Below are 14028 nucleotides of genomic sequence, written 5' to 3' on the forward strand. Positions count from 1 at the left end.
TTTATAAATGGATATTAGTAAATTTTACAGAATGAATTCAGTATAAATATTATGTCGTCTCAATAGGAACTGAAGAAGCACAATGTTAAAGAAGTAGTGAGGGTCTGTGAACCAACGTACAAAGTAGAGGAACTTAAAGCAGAAGGGATCAATGTCATAGATTTGGTATTTGATGATGGAACATTTCCACCAAACGAAGTAAATATTATTGTCTTAATGGCATTCTAAAGGAAACTACCCGATAAAATTCATTTGATTCTAATTGAACTTTTTTTGAAGGTTATCGACGAATGGTTCGAACTATTAAAAAATCGGTTCCGCGAATCTCCTGATGCATGCGTGGCCGTACACTGTGTCGCAGGGCTTGGTAGAGCGCCGGTCTTAGTTGCACTTGCTCTTATTGAGCTGGGGCTAAAGTATGAAGATGCGGTCACATTAATTAGGGAGTAAGTATATGTTTAAATTTACTTGATCTTTATATATATATCACGTACGAGGTAACTAAAAAAGTGATGTTTATTTTTTCAGCAAAAGGCGAGGTGCTATTAATTCAAAGCAGCTGGCCTATCTTGAAAAATATCGTCCCAAATCTCGATTGAAGCTCAAAAATGGACAAAAAAACTCCTGCTGCGTCCAATAGATTAAACGATTTCTTTGAGAAGTTACTAATTCATACTGATTGGTATACCTAATTGTATAGGTTTTCGCGCCTGATAACAAGAGACATACCGTATCGACTCTGTTCTGAAAGGCCTATCAATGGAAATGCAACCATACCACTTGTGAAACAGTTTAATAATAATACGTATATTTTGCACCATTTGATCCTCCAGCATAAATGAAGCAATTTAAAAGCAAAGTAAATTGCATATGATTATTTGCACTCTTCTTTTACGAAATGTTTATATTTATTTTTGATACTAAATTAATATTAAATGCTACAGAATAGGAAATGTCTTCTGAACGTGATACGAATAGTAATAAAATTCGAATGGATCTGATCGTTTTTATGTAATAAATAAAGAAAGAAAAAGAAATCAGATCAGCTTATGCGTTTCATAATAATACTTAGTACCTTATTTTAAAATTATCGTGTACAAGTATTCTAGAAGGCTGCATTTACTTGGTCCAATGAAATAAGACGTCTAATATTACTAATTAATTTATGAACATTAGTTAATATGTTACTTGTGCAAGATATTTTAAGCATGGTTGGAGCAATCACCTATATGAATTAGTAAAAATTTCTAGTAAAAAAAAATGGTTCCTTTGCTATTCAGTCGTCATAAAATTTAGCTATTTAGAAAATTAGTGCAATAAAAAACTAACTCACCTTTTCCATAATAATTAAATGCAAGAAATGATGAACGTCCAATTAACAACAGCTTTTAAGCAATTCGACATACTTACTTTTAGATTATTATTAAATACATATTTTCTGCAGATGTTTTGCGTATAACATAAACAAGAAAAAATAAAACAAAATTTTTGTACTATTGGAATATACTAAAAATATGCATTTTCTCAACAAAATGTGGTTCATGGATGTTATCTGTACTACAAAAAAATAAAAGAAAAAAAAAGAAAAAAGGAAAAAACGGAACGATATATTAATTGGTATATTTAGTTGGATTTATAAAAATAATCATTCAATGAATGTACGCTGTATTGCAAATATTCTTTAAATTTTATGTTTTCTATTATGTACCCTATCAAATTTGATATACATTATTGACAGTAATTGCAATATACATTTTCATATATTTATCACATTTTAAAATTAAAAAATTTCGAAGGGAAATTTATACGAGAGAAAATTATTTACACACGAAAATTTAGAAACTCTTTTGAAACCAGTGAATGTTTAAAGTATACCTCTTAAACGAAAGGAACGTTGCGTTGCATTTCCAATGGCATGCCGAATTGATGAGTGTTCTTAACTCTTACTGGACTTGGAATCTGCGTTAACTTGAAATAACGAATATTGCGAAACAAAGTGAGGAAACAAGAAATCGCTCCAGAGTTATATATCACTTTTATCGTAGCTTAACGACAATTTCACCAAAATTTAAAAAAAAAAACATCCACTTTTATTCGATAAATTTTAAAAAGGCTGCATACGCGTTTTGTGTGAAGCATATATTGTAATCGTAATCGCAATTTTGGTAAAATTGTCGGTGATGCTGTACGCCACACTAAACTGTGTTCAAAAGATAGAAAAAAAGAATTCGCTCCTAAACTAATGAATGTAATATTTATATCATTTCATGCGTCTGCCGATTTAACGTGAATGTACGTTCCTGTATATATTATGATACGTGAATATTGTGTTTATAATCGTTTCTCGTACTTATAGCGAAAGTTGTGTACAAGAGTGATGTGATGAGGTAGTCGTAGTCGTCTGTATTTTTTTTTTCTCCCTCCCTATTTTTGATGATTAGCGTATGTAAGAATTCTGAATGACGTTTTTCTACGAAACTATTGACAAAATGAGATGAATTTAATTGCACGACACGCCAATAATATAACATATTCCTTTATGTGCATAATTTTTAAGTAAGTACCATGTACAACCGTTGTACATTCACCATAATCGCAGACTCGAAATGAAATTTGAACCTGGTACAGCTCCTTTTTTGTAATGTTAAAAAACTGCAATATTTTTTACCAGAGGATGGGACGAGGGACATTCGTAAAAATAAAGAAGAATTATCAAGCCTTAGATTCGAAATTGAACAATTCTCTAATTGTTCGATTTTTCTTTTCTCTTTTTCCTTAGGTTATCGTTAAACAATTAATCACGATCGGCGAAACAAATTTTGTTTTCTCTTCTTTTCCTTCTTTTTTTTTTCTCTCTCTCTCGTTTTAGTAAAACATTAATACTTTAATTAGGTATATCTAGCAATTCATTGAGAAAGTTACCAACGAATTTTTATCATGTGGAATTTAATTTTGCACGTCGATTCACTTCTTCAAGCGATTATACTTCACCTGTCTGAAGTAATTATGAGTATATTATGAGTGGACATATTTTATCTGTGATACATTTTTTGTGGAGAAAAGGATCGAAAACTAGATGGAATTAATTGGGCTTATTGAAAACGCGCTACCTATGGAAAAAATAAATAGTGAAAGATCAAGGTTAACGAGAACCGCGGCCCGCATATTTTAAAATCGAACAATTAATGGGCATTTGTAGATCTTATTTAAAATTGTATTTAGAAATATATTTTGATCTGAATATTTACTATTTTGCATACTCACCGCGTGTTAAACGAGGAAAGGAAGAAAACTTTTTATTCTCGAAGAATTGAATCGAAACGCTGTATAAAATTTTATTTCGTTCAGAGGACGAAAGGTGATCCATAAAAAAGCACGAGGTATTTCATTTAATCGCTGTTATTTTATAAAACGGCGATTGTGAAAAAATCGTTTCGTACGTTAAGTGAAATAAAAGTTAAAAAAGAAAAAAAAAGAAAAGAGTATAATGTTTCAATTCATATGAATATTAAGAACAAGAACAACTTAGGTAGCAAAGAAATCCTCTATTTTGAACCGACGTAAACTAAGAACAGTCACTCCTTTCGAATCGATTATGCAAAAATGAAAAGAAAAGAAATAAATTTAACGAGTTAGCGCAATTTAAACGAAAATTATTATGTATATTTGATTTGTTAATGTAATTTCCTATCTACTGCTGTATTAATGACATTGGATTAAATTGAACGAGGAATTTTGTTATATTGTAAAACATCAGTAATGAAATAAAAAAGAATGGAAGTCGTTTCGTGAAGAAGTGGTTTGTGATGTATCACTTATATGTCTGATGCGTTGCCAAAATAAAATGTTTCATTGCAATTTTTCTTTTGCAAACAAGTGGAATCATTTATTTCAAATAGCTTTGTTATTTTCTATCTTTTTCTTTTTTTTTTACAAAATTATAAATATCTCGTGACTATAGTACTAACACAGTACAAAACTACGCCGTAAGTCCGATATATTTTTTTTATTTGTAAAGTTTTGTTCTCTTGTTTTACATAAACATATCGTCGTATCCCGGGGGAGGTAAGTGATCACTGTCTGGATCATGACGCGATCTTGGCCGATCAATGTCTGGTGGGCCAAACGGATCGAATCTTGCAAACGGTGGAACTGCGCCTCTGTAAATATTTTAATACAGATAAAAATAATAATTTATAAAAATAAAATATTTTTATATTCTTTTACTGCCAACTTACGATGGTAATCTACCAGGAACTCCTAAGCCAGGTCTAATCGGATCCACGCGATTACGTTGCGAAGAAAACGGATCAAAAATCATACCGCCACCGCGTCCCAATGGATTTAAATCTGCAGCTCCTATCCTTGTAGGATCAGCTTCGGGATTCCTTTAAAATTTTACGTAAACATCTTAATGACATAGCTCTTGTGACAAAGTTTGCATCACACGAAGCTCCTTTAGTGTTGCAAAGGGAATACAATTATTTTAGGCTTGTCATGGAGAGAATAAAAATATATACCAATTACGTTTGCAGGCTCAGAACTGTAAGATGTAAGAGTTTTAATTCTGATCGTTTCAAACGGAAGGAGGATTGGGTTTTCATGCTCGTGAAATGAAACGTTAATGATTTAGAATTCAAAAATTGATGCAAAGTCGTCCAGATTTATATCGTCGGAATTACGAAAATTCTGTAAAGACGTTTCACATGTTATTTATAAATTTAAATGTATTAAAAAATCGCATCGATTCTTCTATTTTTTGTCTCTCTGTCAGTCCTTATCACACAATTTTTCCAAAATCATGAATATAAATATTATTTATGAATCGATGCGAATATTACCACAGATATGATGAGGACGGAGGACGTCTTGACTCTACCCTCAATGGATCAGCCCTTAATGGATTGTCTCTTGGTTGATCATTTACAGATCTTGTTTGAGTAGAATTTTCCGTGGTATTGCTAGGAAGCAATGGTTCTACAAGATCTTTTTGAATTATATTTATAATATTTTGGTATGAAGGTATTACAACTTCTAAAGCTCCATGAAGTTCATTTACTGTCTGATTAATTGGAAACTGAATGCTGGATACATCCTGATTGTCAACTCTCTGCAAAATAGAATACTTACATCCGTTATTCTGCTATGATATAGATCAGTTCATGATATATAGTATGTTATATAATCTAAATTACCAAAAGGTTTATAAGTAAATCTTCATCAGATTTTACACCATGAAATATGAACAATTTGCTGTCGTTTATATAACGTAATGTGTAATTTGGACGTGTGTTCCATTCTTCTGGAAGTAATTGTGATCCTTTTTCTGTTGGCTCAAATGCTTTCTGACCAAAAAAAAGGAGAAAACATTTTTGGTATTACTATTCTATCTCTCTACAAAACTTCTAAACTTTTTTCTAAACTTACGCACTATAAATCATTTACTATAGCATAGAAATAAATGACTATTACAGGTTATGTATTAAAAATTTTCAGTAACTTTCGCTTTTTAATTGTGTAAATAAATTATTTAAAGATATTGTTGATATGAAACATTGGGATTGCGCAATATTTCGCGAAAACATTGTTACTTACAGAATCGCCGATTCCAATGCACCTGAATCCATGCTTTATCAGATACCAATGAACAAACAATATTAAAACGTCCTCTTTTCTTGCGATCTGGTTATTGTATATTTCTTGCACGAGTTCAAAGCCGAAGACATTGCTTGCATCACCCATTTCGAGATCGAATGACAGACGAGTTTTGAAGTTTTTTCAAGTTCACGCCATTAGTGCTTCTACGCAACTGGGCATTTACTTTCCAGGACCGGCGTAATGTTTCGATAATTTATGTCATATGTATTTCATTTTGAATTTTCGGCGTATATATACGGTCAAAAATTTCCACGTATTCAAAACATAATTATTTTGATTTCGATTAACATAAATTTTGCGGTAATATTTATTACCGCCAAATAAATGAATCTTTGAAAATATTGCTAAATTTAAATTTTTGTGTCGTGGTATCCAAGATACGTATCTTCTTTGTTAAAACATCAAGTTACGATGTATTTACTTGAATCTTAAATAATAACGAAGAATGTATAATAAACAAAAATATATGTTAACATTATGAAAATTGTACTGTGTTAATATTAAGTAAATTTTCTACAAAATATAATATACTAAAAAATTTTATTTTTATTATGTAAATTTTGCGCCAGCACTTGTTTTGTAATAATAATAAAAAATAGTCATCTCGTCAATTAGAATCTAAATCAGTATCCTCTTCGAATGCATTAAATGGAGATGAACTACCTAAAATTTCTTCTTCACTTTCTGGCTCAGTAGTATCTTCTTTGTCTAGGGCATATCGTCTCCAAGGAAATCTAGGAGGAAATTTATAGTATTATGTACTATATAGTTTATTTACACACATATATATATATAGTTTAGTTTTGTATAATCTTACCTTGTCTTTTCATTAAAACAATTTTCAATAAAGGTATGTGAAACAATTTTAGAGTGTCCCTTTAATTGCTGATACTTTGGTGTATTCTTAAAGGCACAAATTAAATAAGTACATTTCTTGTTAGTTGTGTTAGGATCAGCAATGTATTTTGCACCCATTTGAAGAGCCTTTTTCCTAATTTCATCTCTCTGTGGATTAACATAGCCACTGAGTGAAAATGATATATCTTCAAAAAGCTTTGAAAATAATCTTTTTCGCTTTTTTGCAGGTCTTTCAGGTATAACTGTTGGCTTCGGTTTTGGCAATTTTTTGCAATTACTACATATCTTGTTTTCATCTTGACATTGAGAACAATCTTCACTATTGTTACTTGTATTCTGCTTTGAGGAACTTTGTTCAGGGCTTAAGGAACGTTTTCTCGAATATGTATCATTTTTTTGTGTGTTAGGTTTATTTACTTTGGGTGAAGTTGAAGGTACAATATCGCCAAATGGAGTTCTTGCTACTGGTTTATCATTTGACGCTTTCTCATTTTTACATTTAATACCATTCATTGTAGCTGAATTATCAGAATCTTTGTTCTTAGGTCCAAATACTTCTTCTGCTTTCCCAGCTTCTAACTTTTGTAGTAATGGTCTTTTCATTGGTTCTCTATTCTCTTCTTGTCGCTTGGAGAAGTTATCCATACTAGTTTCTTTGACTTTTGCGAGCAATTCATTCTTATAATCTGTTTTTTTATGACCAATTATCTTCATATTCTTTTCTTTAAAGTCATCAATGTTGTCATCTTCTTCTGGATTTTTCAGTTTGAATCTCCCAAAGATATTTAATTTCATATCAACTACAACTTCTGTTTTCAATTCAATGAAAGATAATCCAAATAACTCTTTCAAATTGGCTGACTGCATGCAGGTCACTTTCACACGGTCAAATTTTATTTTTACTGTGTCTGGATTCAGGTCTTTCTTCGTAAATATCTGTACTTGATCTCTAAATTTATTATTTGCAGCTTCATCGTTCGTTAAGAATTGGTGATTTACAATAGGAACCCAGGTATCAGGTTTTGATGCTGTAGAAGCAGTAACAATTACTACACAACTACGGTAATTGCCTATATCTAAACCTGTGATACAAGATTGTTCTGCCAATTCGAAAGTGACAGTGGCAAGCATTTCTCCTGGTTTTGCACAACGCCATGAGGAGTTTGAACGGTGTTGCAAAAGATTAGATGCAGGATAGGACTGGTGTTCTGAAGAACAATCTATTATTTTGGCAAGTTTAATAATCATCGATGACACCTCAGATTAACAAAAATACCTGTAATATGAGACACAAATATGTTGTTACGTTGATAAATAATTATCTATACACGAGTCAGTGAACAGTTACCTGAAAATAAATGTTTTACCGCCAAATCATCAAAGAAAAACATACAATAGTATGTGTACGCTGTATAGTCTACAAATAGTAAATTCTGTTTAAAATCACTAGTGAATTATATACAAGGTGTCTCGAACTTAAATGGCCAAATTGCAAGGACTTAATCTACACATAGAAGGAAAAAATATTATATGAAATTTGGCATCAAACGCTTTGTTATAGAGTTACGAACAAATACTGTATACATGAAATATATAAATAATGGAAAAATGGCACTTTTTTCATGCACTAACAATTTTGTATCGTTAATTATAATAATATGATAAAAAGTAATTTTTAATTCCATTAAGATTAATTTCGGCGAATAATAGAATTAACAACACTATAATTGTTCCTGAGAATTTGGCTGAGTTTCGATAAAATTACGTTTTTAATTCTTTACGCTAGATCTCTGTGTGAAGTTACTTCTGTTGAATCAATCTTTTGTTTTAGAGTATTTCATAAGTAAAAAAATTCAATAATAAAGAAAAATGCGTAGCTGCCTATTTCATACACGCGATATTTCTTTATAACTTTGTAAACTAGACGTTTCCTGACAAACTCTACACAATATTTTTTTGTTCTTTTTGTGTGCACAACTCAGGTTCTCGCAATTTGGTCATTTAAGTTCGGGACACTCTGTATAATTTCTCTAGGGGAAATTTTGTATCGTTAGAAAATATTTACACTATTCCTCCAGATTTGATACACATATCTAATTATGCGAACGCGTTTGATCAACGTAGTTTTATGAACATGATAAAATTTATTGTGCATACACTGAATGTTGACGAATGATTTCGATTGAAATTTCAAGTGCAATTTATGAGAACACACTAAAAGGACAAACTGAAAAAATCCGATAGATGACAGCATCTAGCTGATTTCTGTTACATTTTTTCGATTTTAATTGATTCCTATGGATGGCAGCACCATGCTCATTCTTGCAAGTCTTCATTTCATTTGTATTTGGTAAATGTTAGAATCATAGTTTATCGTCGTCGTATTTTTTATCTGTAATATCTACATGTCTGTCTTGTTGTATATTATTGCATTAACAATAAAAGATTAGCGATGTATCTTCATCGCTAGTTCAATCCTAAGGAAATACAACACACAATTTTTTCATATTTCAAATTTATTACCGAATTATTTCTAACACATAATTTATGACAACGGAATCAATACAGTGATACAATACAACGTACAATATATTTTTTGGAAAGTTATTCTTAATAACATTCCTAAACTGTGCGGGGCAACGCGAAAGGAGCAACGTTTGAAATTGGCGCGTAAGGGTGACCTGGCGGTCGATCGATCGCTCGCCCCGGGGTTTAGTTCGATAGACGATCGGCAGATGGCGTATAGCGCGCATGTGCCGCGTGACGTCACGGCGGGGCTCGCGGCTCGCGAGCGTCCCTAGCGGCAGTTCTCGGAAGCACGTTCACTCGATAGGGCGACCCGTCGTCTGGCGCACGGCGAGCTACAAGCAATATGGCGAAGTGTGTCACGAGCTCGGTGAGACGTAGTGTCGTTTGAAAAGGATGAAACGCTCGCGGGTATGGGTTGAGAATGATGCAGCGCTATGATGATGATCGTGTGAATATCGTATCTGTGTACACAAAAGCGTCGAGCGGTTCCGTGTGATCGGGATATACAGTGCGCGTTACCGGTGCGAAATCATGGCTACGGATAAAATAAAGGTTGCCGTTCGGGTTCGACCGTTCAATCGCAGAGGTACGTACACCATCCGAATAACAAAACGAAACAGAAAAAAAAACGAGCATTGTCATTTTCACCAGCGTGTGAAGCTCTCGTCGCCTGACAGTTTCCCTCTGTGCGGGAGCGTCGTATCGTCTGGCTGGCGATTTAAAAAACCGATCTTCGTCTCGACGATCGACAGGAAGAACTACGTTTTGACAGTGACGTTCTTTCTTTTTTTTTTTTTTTTCTTTTTATCAGTCCAACGGGTTGTTGTTTTTGCCTGCTGCGCGATACGACCGCCCGCGTATCGTTATCGTCTCGTACATTCTCTTATCTCGCGCTCGTATCGATGCTTTCAACGCTCGGTTGAGAAGAAAGCGTGTACGAGACGAGGAGGAAAGCTCGATTCGCGGGGCCCACTTCTCTAGTGTTTACTAGTTGAATCCTCGTTGAATCGCATCTGAGTACCTCCTAAGGGCACAAGTCCGATTTGCGTTTTTTGTCTCGATGCTTACTAATTGAAAATACGTCGTCGCAACTTGCCAAGTAGATAACAATGTGACAACTTCTGGATTGTGGACTTTTACGCATTTGTAATTTGTAATTTTCCGTTGAAGATAATCAAAATCGGATTTTTGAAATCTCTTCCTATTATTAGATTTACATTACTGTTATGCAGGAGAGTATATTCGTACTCGTAATTTATGATTGATTTGTAAAGTAGTAGAGCTTAGATTATGTGGTCTGTAGCAACTTCTGAGACACGTATCTTCTCTTTCGATAGGATATAACATGATCACCTTCTGCCTCTGTAAATCATTTTAGAACAATTCATATTAAAACGAATATCGACAAAAGATTTTAGACACAACGTAAATAATTAAATGTTGTTACACTTTCGCTGTACTTTACTATAGTAAAGTAATATTTGTGTAGTATAGTAATGTAATGTCTTGCTGTGTTTTGTCCTTGTTTCTTTGTCTGCAGACAACGTGTCAATGGAAATTTTCAAGCCCCAAGACTCGAACTGCTGCTTCCATCGCATTAAGAATCGTATTAGTTACGTAATTACGCATAATTTCATACCTGACGTGGTGTTGCTGTGGCAAATAGCTAATTACTGACTAACTGGCTGAGAATTGAAAAAGAATTTTTGAAGCAAATCACCGAACTCGAGCTCAAGCCAATGCGTGGAAACTAATTACACATGTGAATCAGTAGATATTTTCTGCATTTCTTTCTCATGCTTTCTCTGGTGCTCGTCCAGTCGGAGAAACATTAGTCGCCAGTTGTCGCGCGATAAAACCGCGTGACGAAGTACAAACATGTGACTAAAAGTGACTGGACTGTGATGTTTCTCGCGTTGACCTTTGGACGTCGAATTTCTGTCCATCGAACGATTCCGTCGAATTTGACTGTAATTCTGTGACGAACTCGACGAACGTTTTATAAAAGTGTCGAGTCGTTCTTGTGAGTACGTACCTTGTGCTTTACGACGACTTTTCAATTTTTCATCGATCCGCCGGTGGAAAAAGTGTTATCATACTCGATTCCACGGTATTCTTTGCAAACAGTTGAAACGATACTCGATCGTAAATGTAGCAGGGAGCACGCAGAGCACACAGAGTGATAACGTGACGATGACGTTTACAAGTCACCTTGTCGTTCAATAGCTGGAGGAATTGTCGATACATTTTGGATTTCCATGGTTCGTTGTTTTTCGCTGACTGGCGGGCGATTCTACGTGTAAAAATGTGTCGGAAGGAAACGATAAAATTCTTTCGTGAAAGTCTTTGTTCTCGAGAAAATCGAGTTTAATGATTTATCAAATAGGCCTGAATTTAGTTGATTCTGGACATGAGAATAATTAAGGAGAAGAATAATTAACAGGTTATTCTACGTACGGGAATAAATAAAATTTCCTTGCTACGATTCTTGTCAATTGTATTTGTCATTGCAATTCAATACTGTAACGCCGTGATTTATTTTATTGCAATTTTGGCTTCGAAATTCTGTAAAAAGAAAAAGAAAAACTATTAAAGATCTCGAAGAAAAAGAATTAAATATCTCGATTTAGAAAACAAAGTGACTGATATACCACTTTCGAAATAAACGGCCCGTATAGTGATCTTTCATTTCGTTCTCTCTCTCTCTCTCTCTCTCTCGTCGCTTGTCCTTCGAGGCCTGTTTTCTCGATTCGGTTGACGTGAGCTGCAGGTGGGCACGCGCACGTTTGTCAACGTTTTGACTTTGACGTAACACGGCTTGCTCGGCAATCGGCGTATCGTTAACGCGCGTGCCGATGATAGAAACGCTATTAAAACGTCGCTACTGTTAATTGCCATTGCCCGTGACTTTAACGCGCGCGGATTCGTTTTTAGGTTAAGTACGTTTTAGGTTAGTCGCTCACTGCGTATATATATATATATATATACGTGTGCTATGCGCAACTGAAAATTTTCGGCATCTTCTCTAAAGCATGGTTAATCAATCAATTAATTAAATTAATATTTAGAGTATATTATTGAAAGTAACATTCGATTAAAATGTACACCAATGACAACTTGAGTTTGACTCTTGATCGCGGTATATCGATAACGATCGATTTGATCGTTAACCGTCGGCGGCCATGTTTGTTTCGTCGCGCGCGTAACGGTCCTGTTCGATTGAAATTTTCTCGCAAACGGAATCGCATAACGACGTACGAATGCAAACTTTATTAAAATTATTATTCGTAATTTTGGTTACGTATAGAAAATCGATCGACGATTTATTATCACGTTCGTACATTTCAGGAAAATAGTGTTCAATAAGAGTGGTTCGTAACATAACCTGTCTATGAATCTTCTCGAATGTTTCTCGAGATCACCGATCACGGTAAATACTCTTGATTAATGTTATATATTTGTTTCATACACAGTTATTGTTAAACATACAATCGTTTATTTATTCAGCGAAGCATATATACATATAGATTTGAGTTAGGAAATGATAATTTAACGTGGTTTAACTTCTTGCGTTGGAATGACGTGCCACGCACGTCAAGAATTTTTTGTCCCAAAATCCCAATATTTTCTCAGTTTTCAAGTATATTTAAGTACAACCGAGGGAAAATAAATAATAAATTTACCACTTCTCAATAATTTCTGTCATACCGACGAGTTTAAAACGAAAGCGACGAATTATTGTATACGATTGGGGGTCGCTCGTTATGGTCCGCAATCAGTTGCCAGCGCAAGTGGTTAATCGATCGAATGTAGAACTTGAGGAATACACGTATACTGAGGGTTGATTTGAACGAAACGTTTGTAAGAGACAAGGATGTATCGAACCAGTTGTATCGTTTTGTCCACACCGGGAATGGAACCACGAGCGTGAAGTGAAAAGGATCGATGAGGCGACGTGCTAGTACACAGAGGCTGGTCTCTAACAGCGGGGATTATCAACAGGCACCGCTATTCAGAGCGGAGTGCACTTTCCCCCGATAATTACTCACCGTCATCGGATAATTAAAGAAATAAAAGTAAACCGAGAGGAAACGTTCGGGCGAGAAGTGGCCGATCGATACTACCTCTCTCTGATCGGTGGGCCCTCCACTCGTTGGTAATTTCTTAAGATCCACCGATTAAATTTTTTCGACGATATTTCAAGCATAAGCCGCGATCGATTCGAGGTCCGAGTAATTAGCAATTTCGTGGAAACTTTCCAAAAAAAAAAGGGGGAGTAAGAAAGAGATGAAGGGTTTCAGTGAAGCGGCGATGTCGATCATTTCAGACGATACTCGATATGCTTGATACGAGGCGTCGCGTATCAAAGACACGGTGAATCGAATTGAATGGAATCGAATGGCAAGATCTTGCTATCGCGATCCACGCCACTGGTTGTCTGTCTGTCTGTCTGTCTGTCTGTCTGTCTGTGTGTCATCGTTTTCTTATCCTATAACGGGGGTTACTCGATTACGTGCAAACGCTGACCAGGCGTTTGATCACGTGCCGAATATCTGGGCCAAGGATCCCGCGGAAGGTTTCCGCGAGTTCAAAGCTACCGATTCCAAGTTTTCGCGGATCTCCGAGTTTTCGACAGTTGTATAAACTGTGCGAATGGAACTGTTTGTGATAGTCTCTGCGTAGTGGACAATATATACAGGGTGTTTCGTAATTTGTGGGACCCACTTCGGGAGCTGATTGTACTTGTACTAAAAATAATGAAAAAAAGTCATTTAAATATATGTCCTGTCTGTCTTCGTTTATCAGATATAATTTTATAAACAGAGCAAACTCTAGTAAGCTAGTTTTACCAGGTATGGTATATTCAATTTTCATAATAATCATAATTGGGATGAAGAAAACCCACATGTTATTGTGCATTCAAGACATCAACACCAGTTTAGTTTAAACGTACGGGCAGGAATAATTGATAAATTTTTAATT

General features: G+C 34.7%; 4 protein-coding genes and 1 long non-coding RNA gene across 15 annotated transcripts in view; 2 read left to right on the forward strand and 3 right to left on the reverse strand.

The window, feature by feature from the left end:
• LOC122532740 (protein tyrosine phosphatase type IVA 1) overlaps positions 1-3604 on the forward strand; it is a 52593-nt gene extending 48989 nt beyond the window's left edge. For all 4 annotated transcript variants that reach the window (XM_043661782.1, XM_043661783.1, XM_043661784.1 and 1 more), the window contains exons 4-6: positions 67-198; positions 280-446; positions 529-3604. In XM_043661782.1, coding sequence (XP_043517717.1) covers positions 67-198; positions 280-446; positions 529-640 — 411 coding nt within the window. In that variant the 3' untranslated portion in view covers positions 641-3604. The remainder of the gene's footprint in view (positions 1-66; positions 199-279; positions 447-528) is intronic.
• Positions 2861-5770, reverse strand: LOC122532739 (proteasome inhibitor PI31 subunit). The gene is made up of 5 exons (XM_043661781.1): positions 5596-5770; positions 5196-5345; positions 4842-5110; positions 4239-4388; positions 2861-4160 (listed from the first exon to the last, which is right to left on the reverse strand). The coding sequence occupies exons 1-5, from the start codon at positions 5740-5742 to the stop codon at positions 4034-4036; spliced, it is 843 nt and encodes a 280-aa protein (XP_043517716.1). The 5' UTR covers positions 5743-5770; the 3' UTR covers positions 2861-4033.
• LOC122532738 (DNA repair protein XRCC1) lies at positions 5695-8770 on the reverse strand. Of its 2 annotated transcripts, none has more exons than XM_043661779.1 (5): positions 8582-8770; positions 7865-8020; positions 6476-7792; positions 6190-6392; positions 5695-6085 (listed from the first exon to the last, which is right to left on the reverse strand). In XM_043661779.1, exons 3-4 carry the CDS (start codon positions 7762-7764, stop codon positions 6266-6268), a joined length of 1416 nt encoding a protein of 471 aa, XP_043517714.1. In that variant the 5' UTR covers positions 7765-7792; positions 7865-8020; positions 8582-8770; the 3' UTR covers positions 5695-6085; positions 6190-6265. The 2 variants fall into 2 exon arrangements, with proteins under 2 accessions (XP_043517714.1, XP_043517715.1); XM_043661780.1 differs by lacking the exon at positions 8582-8770 and having other exon boundaries at positions 6476-7221; positions 7255-7792; positions 7865-7994.
• A 274-nt stretch (positions 8771-9044) lies between these two features.
• On the reverse strand, positions 9045-12074 carry LOC122532742. The gene is made up of 6 exons (XR_006307561.1): positions 11697-12074; positions 11503-11610; positions 11081-11338; positions 10493-10628; positions 9694-10407; positions 9045-9377 (listed from the first exon to the last, which is right to left on the reverse strand). It is a non-coding gene; the product is annotated as an uncharacterized LOC122532742 (long non-coding RNA).
• LOC122532735 (kinesin-like protein KIF13A) overlaps positions 9336-14028 on the forward strand; it is a 104996-nt gene continuing 100303 nt past the window's right edge. For all 7 annotated transcript variants that reach the window (XM_043661769.1, XM_043661771.1, XM_043661765.1 and 4 more), the window contains exon 1: positions 9336-9631. In XM_043661769.1, the coding sequence (XP_043517704.1) occupies positions 9577-9631 (55 nt within the window). In that variant the 5' untranslated portion in view covers positions 9336-9576. The remainder of the gene's footprint in view (positions 9632-14028) is intronic.

Source organism: Frieseomelitta varia, unplaced genomic scaffold (assembly GCF_011392965.1).
Source record: "Frieseomelitta varia isolate USP_RPSP 00005682 unplaced genomic scaffold, Fvar_1.2 scaffold_468, whole genome shotgun sequence".
Classification (NCBI taxonomy): domain Eukaryota; kingdom Metazoa; phylum Arthropoda; class Insecta; order Hymenoptera; family Apidae; genus Frieseomelitta; species Frieseomelitta varia.

Bases quoted from the DNA above. Each gene is read 5' to 3' on its own strand.
- LOC122532738 (XM_043661779.1), bottom strand. From the start codon at position 7,764: ATGATTATTAAACTTGCCAAAATAATAGATTGTTCTTCAGAACACCAG. The intron at 6,393-6,475 runs GTAAGATTATAC...ATTTCCTCCTAG, and splicing joins TGTTTTAATGAAAAGACAAG to ATTTCCTTGGAGACGATATG.
- LOC122532739 (XM_043661781.1), bottom strand. From the start codon at position 5,742: ATGGGTGATGCAAGCAATGTCTTCGGCTTTGAACTCGTGCAAGAAATA. The intron at 5,346-5,595 runs GTAAGTAACAAT...TTTTTTGGTCAG, and splicing joins GCATTGGAATCGGCGATTCT to AAAGCATTTGAGCCAACAGA. The intron at 5,111-5,195 runs GTAATTTAGATT...TCTATTTTGCAG, and splicing joins ATTTACTTATAAACCTTTTG to AGAGTTGACAATCAGGATGT.